General features: G+C 46.5%; 1 protein-coding gene across 1 annotated transcript in view; it reads right to left on the bottom strand.

Moving 5' to 3' along the window:
• The window catches only part of Ubqln4 (ubiquilin 4), a 16341-nt gene that overhangs the window by 8106 nt on the left and 2668 nt on the right, over positions 1 to 5567 (bottom strand). The window contains exons 4-5 of the mRNA XM_031374402.1: positions 5080 to 5342; positions 1892 to 2050 (exon numbers count right to left, since the gene is read on the bottom strand). Coding sequence (XP_031230262.1) covers positions 1892 to 2050; positions 5080 to 5342 — 422 coding nt within the window. The remainder of the gene's footprint in view (positions 1 to 1891; positions 2051 to 5079; positions 5343 to 5567) is intronic.

The following is a 5567-nucleotide window of genomic DNA, read 5'->3' as shown; positions in this document are numbered from 1 at the left end:
GTGTAGCCCTGGCTGTCCTGGGAACTCACTCTGTAGACCAGGCTGGCCTCGAACTCAGAAATCTACCTGCCTCTGCTTGCCAAGTGCTGAAACCTCTATAACTTTTGTATGTTTAATAGTTTCATGCTGCCCAAGCTAGCCTTGAACTTTTAATCCTTCTGCTTCTATGTCTAGAGTAACGGGATTTTAGGAATGCACGAACCTTTATCTGGGAATGTGGGGTGGGGCAGTGTCTCACCTGGAAACTGTCTCATAGACCAGACTAGCTCAAATCTCTGCTACCTCTGTCTCTGAGAGCTGGAATCACAGGTGTATGCCCCCAGCTCAGCTTATCCTCTATAATTTTTTCAGAGTATAATTGGGTCCTAAGATCAAAACTGTGAGAACTACAGCTATAATGGATGACCTCTACTGTGAGAGCGAGGAAGTGACTCAGGAGGTGAGTACTCAAAATCACACTGCTAGAAAATGGCACGAGGGTATATGGACCCAGGTCTGTGGATGCCAAGTGCTTGTTCTTTTAGCAAAACTAGGGCTTTTTATGTTTTACTGTGCTTAGAATTAGCTAGAGTGCTTGTTGTCTTTCTCAACTATTTGGTTTCGTTTGGTTTTGGAGACAGTATCACATATCTCAAGGTAGCTGTGACCTTGGCCTCTGGGATTACAGAGCACACAGCTATGCCCAGGTTTAGTGTTACAGGGGCTCAAACCCAGGGCCTTGTGCATATTAGACAAGCAATCTAGCAGCTGAGCTACTTTATTAATTTGAGACACAATTTTGTGTAGCTCAGGCTGACTTTGAACTGCAGACCCTCCTAAATACCAGGACTGCAGACCTGAGAGCACACCCTACATTCATAAAGCGGGTTGTTCTCTCTAGTGGTGCTACAAGTTGTCCCGGGCCTCACATGCACTAGGCAAGTGATCCACCAGGGAACAATATTCTCTGCTTATTAAGAATTTTTCAGCCGGGTGGTGGTGGCGCACGCCTTTAATCCCAGCACTTGGGAGGCAGAGGCAGGCGGATTTCTGAGTTCGAGGCCAGCCTGGTCTACAGAGTGAGTTCCAGGACAGCCAGGGTTACTCAGAGAAACCCTGTCTCAAAAAGCAAAAAAGAATTTTTCAAAGTGCACAAAGTGGAGCTGGAGAGATGGCTCAGTGGTTAAGATCGTTGGTTACTCTTCCTAAGATCTGAGTTTCTTTGTCAGCACTCATATAATATAAAAACAAAAAACAGGGCTCACTGAGCATTTACTCAAAGCAGAGGAAGGAGGATCTCTGAGACCAACCTGGTTTATATGGAGAGTTCCAGGCCAGCCAGGGCTACATAGTGAGAACTGTCTCAAAATCAAAGAAAACAAAAGCCTGAAGAGACTAACCAAGCAGCAGCCCTAAGTAGGGTCTGGAACCCTGTTATTGATAGGTACCCCAAGTGATTCGGATGCAGGTGAACCACTGATCTATCTGAGATATAACTATACTGGTATACAGAATATATATAATGTATGTATGTACATATATATGTATACACTGTGTAGACATATGCGTGCGCGTGTGCACGCGAACACACACACACACACATACACACACACACACACACTGTATATGTGTCAGCTCCCTGGCCTTTGAGCCTCTGGTGCAAGAGTTTATCAAGAACAATGCTATGTTCCTGTGATAGCATCTTACCTACTTCCCTAAGGACCTCTGTTATATTCTGCCCCCATCAAGTTGGCTGTCCCTGGCTCTGCACTACTGGAAATGCCTTCAAGCCAAGGACCACTCAACAAGATTGGACAAGTAAGAAGGTGTAGAAAGCACTGGGTATGCTTAGGTAGGAAGTAGGGAATCCTGAACCCAGCCAGCCCTCCTGTTGCTTGCCACCTGGCCCCACCTGTTCCCGAGCAGCAGTGAACATGGGCTCCTGGATGTCCGTGTACATGCGGCGGAGGGCATTGTACCCTCCCGGGACACTCTCCAGGTTGCTGAGGGCCCGGTCTTGGTTCCGCATCATTTCTTGCATCATGGCTGGGTTACGAGCAAGCTCCATTGTCTGGTGAAGGGAAAAATATGAGATGGGCCCTGGAACCAGAGGAACACCAAGCTAGGAAAAGGGACCTGAGGAGGGAGTGTCACAAGGGGGCACAGGAACCGCTCAGTAGTGGCAGGGAGCACAGCGAACCAGATCCCCTCCCTCAGTTGTAATCTGGGCTTGATCCTTGCCTCCCTGTGGCTTTTTGACCTGAGGGACAGTGTTCCCAGATGGAGTTAGGCAGCAATTTCTATCTCTCAGGCTCAAAGGACCTCAAAGGTGTCAGAGAGCATAAGAAAATGGGGGTGTGAAGAAGCACTGGGTACAACCCCCACAAGCCTGGAACTGTACCTATTCCATAGTGATGACTCAATAAATACTCATTGGATGATAAATGATCTCTCGATCAGAGTCCTGAAAGGCTAGGTATATCAGTCTAGTAAGGTGTCTTCAAAGATTTGAACAGATTAGGGGAGAGAAGTCCAAGGAAGAGGAATGAAAAGCAGTTTACTAGCTTTATGACATCCCCAAAGCTTGACACTGAGAGCAACTAAATGACCTAGAATTGAAGTCACACCCTTCTCAACAGTAACCATCTTAGGTAAGTATTCCTGTCTACCTCCTGTAAATATGGAAATGGGGTCAGAGAGGAGCCCAGACCTGTTGCCCCCTAACACCCAGGAGTATATCATACGAACAGGCTGTCAAGTCTCAGCAAACCACACTGTTAGTCCTGGTAAGTCAAACCGGGTAGGGAAAGGATTCAGCCTGGACATCCTCTAATCCCTACTTCTGGGTCGTCAGCCAACCCCAACTGTCCGCAACACTGAGGATGGGGGCTATCTACTCTAAGGACCTGCCGTCACACTCAGGTCTCCACAACTCTGATGGCAAGACCACCTAGTCTGCCTTCTGATAAATACCTTTAGTCCCACCACTCAGGAGGCAGAGGCAGCAGGATCTCTATGGGTTGAGGTTAGCCTGGTCTATAAAGAGAGTTCCAGACAGAGCTGCATAGAGACCCTGTTATAGTAAGAACTCTGGACTTGGGGCTGCTGAAATGGCTCAGCAGTTAAGAGCACCAACTGCTCTTCCGAGGTCCTGAGTTCAAATCCCAGCAACCACATGGTGGCTCACAACCATCCGTAATGAGATCTCACGCCCTCTTCTGGTGCGTCTGAAGACAGCAACGGTGTACTTACATATAATAATAAATAAATCTCTGGAAAAAAAATATTAAAAAAAAAAAAAAGAAGGCTGGAGAGATGGCTCAGAGGTTAAGAGCACTGTTCTTCTAGAAGTCCTGAGTTCAATTCCCAGCAACCACATGATGGCTCACACCCATCTGTAATGGGATCCGATGCCCTCTTCTGGTGTGTCTGAAGGCAGTGAAGTGTACTCATATACATAAAATAAATAAGTAAATCTTTAAAAAAAAAAAGAACTCTGGAATTTTGGTTTCTTTTAAAAACACAGAAATAGTCAGGTGGGGGTCCCAGCCCTCGGGAGGACTAGCAGGTAGATCTCTGTGTTCAAGGTCAACCTGGTCTTCACAGAGAGTTCCAGGACAACTAGAGACACACAAAGCAACTCTGTCTCAAAAAACTCAAACTTCCACCACCAATGAAAAGCAAGAACAGCAGAAACCCCAAGTATTCTAAGAACGTGTTTTCATCCTAATCCCAGGTGTGGGATGGGGCTGCGCTCGGCAGTGCCTATGATTGGCCTCGTGCTCTAGCAGAGTGGAAGGCTTTGCCAATCGCAGATAGCTTCTGCCACTGTGTGACATTTGGAATTCTGGGGACTTTTCAGGGGCATATAAATGCTAGGGCCCGGAGAGGTGGGGTGGGTGGCTGTTGATCATTCAGGAGGGTTGTTTGCAGTTTATTAGTAGTCATGGTCAAAGAAGACACAAGAAGAAGGAAATTAGATTCACAGATCTCTCTTTCTTCTCTATCCTCCTTTCTCTCCTATTTAGTGATAGGGGGTGAAATGGGGGGGTAGATAAAATGTGGAGGAGGAGAAACCACAAGGTAGCAAAGACCAGCTACAAGCAAAGAGTTAACAAGAAGAAAGAAAACTGCAGTTGTTGGCTAAAAGGAACATCCTTAAGAGAACAGCCTTTACTCTGGGCCACTGTACTTCACTCACTGCCATGCAGTTGGGTTTTAGCTGTACTGCTAAAAATCATTCAATTTTCTGAATGACTTAATTTTTTTTAAATAAACTTTTTAATTAACTTCTAAAAAAAAAAAAAAGAAAGAAAAATTAAATTTAGGGATCTCTATCTCTTTCTCCCTTCTATTCTTCTTTCTCTCCTATCTAGTGATAGGGGATAAAACTGGGGTATAGGGGGAATGGAAGCATGGGAGGAGGTGCCAGTAAGGAGAGAGAAAAAGAAGAACCCATCAAGTAGAAAAGTCCAGCTACACAGTTGAAAAAATAAATAAAAAGAAAAAAAAAAAAGGAAAAGAGCCAGGCAGTGGTGGCGCACGCCTTTAATCCCAGCACTTGAGAGGCAGAGGTAGGCGGATTTTTGAGTTTGAGGCCAGCCTGGTCTACTGAGTGAGTTCCAGGACAGCCAGGGCTACTTAGAGAAACCCTATCTTGAAAAAACAAAAAAACAAAAAAACAAAAAAAAGGAAAAGAATATGATTTCCACTGGTGTCCTTCTCCACCAGGGTTGTTCAGCTACTGTGTTCCCAAACACTGTTCGGACCTTCCTTTTGAGGTTCCTTGGCCTCGAACATTATTTTTCTTTTCTTGGTTCATCTTCTGTCTTCCTTTGGGTCTTAGCTTAGTGACACTTCTAGAAGACCTTCTAAAAGCCCTTACTATGTTCCTAGGCTGTCACGAATTGTCCAGCATTGCCTGCACATCTGTCCCACTTGCCTTAGGGTCAATGAGTTCCTGGCCCATGTCTGCTCATAACTATATCAAGTGTTCAAAACATACCTGCTCAACTAAAGGAACAAGAGGAATGAGCAAGCAGCAAGCTCAGAACAACCAATGCCAGAGTCGTCCCTCCCCCAGCCTTCTCTCAGACCCACCTGCCTCATGAGCTCCGGGTTGTTGAGCATGTGGCTGATCTCGGGGTTCCTCTCCATCAGCTGTTGCATCTGGGGGTTAGCCATGATCATGTGGCGCATCAGGTCAGGGTTTGACATCATATCCTGGACCAAGGGGTTCCCCATGATCTGCGACAGCATCTCAGGATTGGACATGAGCTGTCTCTGCATCTGTTGCTGTAGCTCCATAAAGTTGGCGGAGCCCAGGCCCAGGCTGCCCAGGCCCAGGATGCCCCCAAAGCCAGCTGTGGGAAGGAGAAGGGTCACAGTCTACCTCTCAAACCCTTCCCAGATCCAGCAGAGTCTCCAGGTTGGCCCTACTTGCTTCTCACATATCCCTTTTCAGTCACTCCCACATCTCCAGAAAAGAGATCTCTATAAAGGCAGGGGCCAAGCTAAGCATAGCATTGAACAGAGAGAAACAGACCCACCGCCTGCCTTTCTCCACTCCCCTCTTTACCCAGGATGCG

The sequence above is a fragment of the Mastomys coucha genome, unplaced genomic scaffold (genome assembly GCF_008632895.1).
Source record: "Mastomys coucha isolate ucsf_1 unplaced genomic scaffold, UCSF_Mcou_1 pScaffold16, whole genome shotgun sequence".
NCBI lineage: Eukaryota > Metazoa > Chordata > Mammalia > Rodentia > Muridae > Mastomys > Mastomys coucha.
Note: the sequence above shows the minus strand (reverse complement) of the source record. Positions and strands in the feature narration are given on the sequence as shown.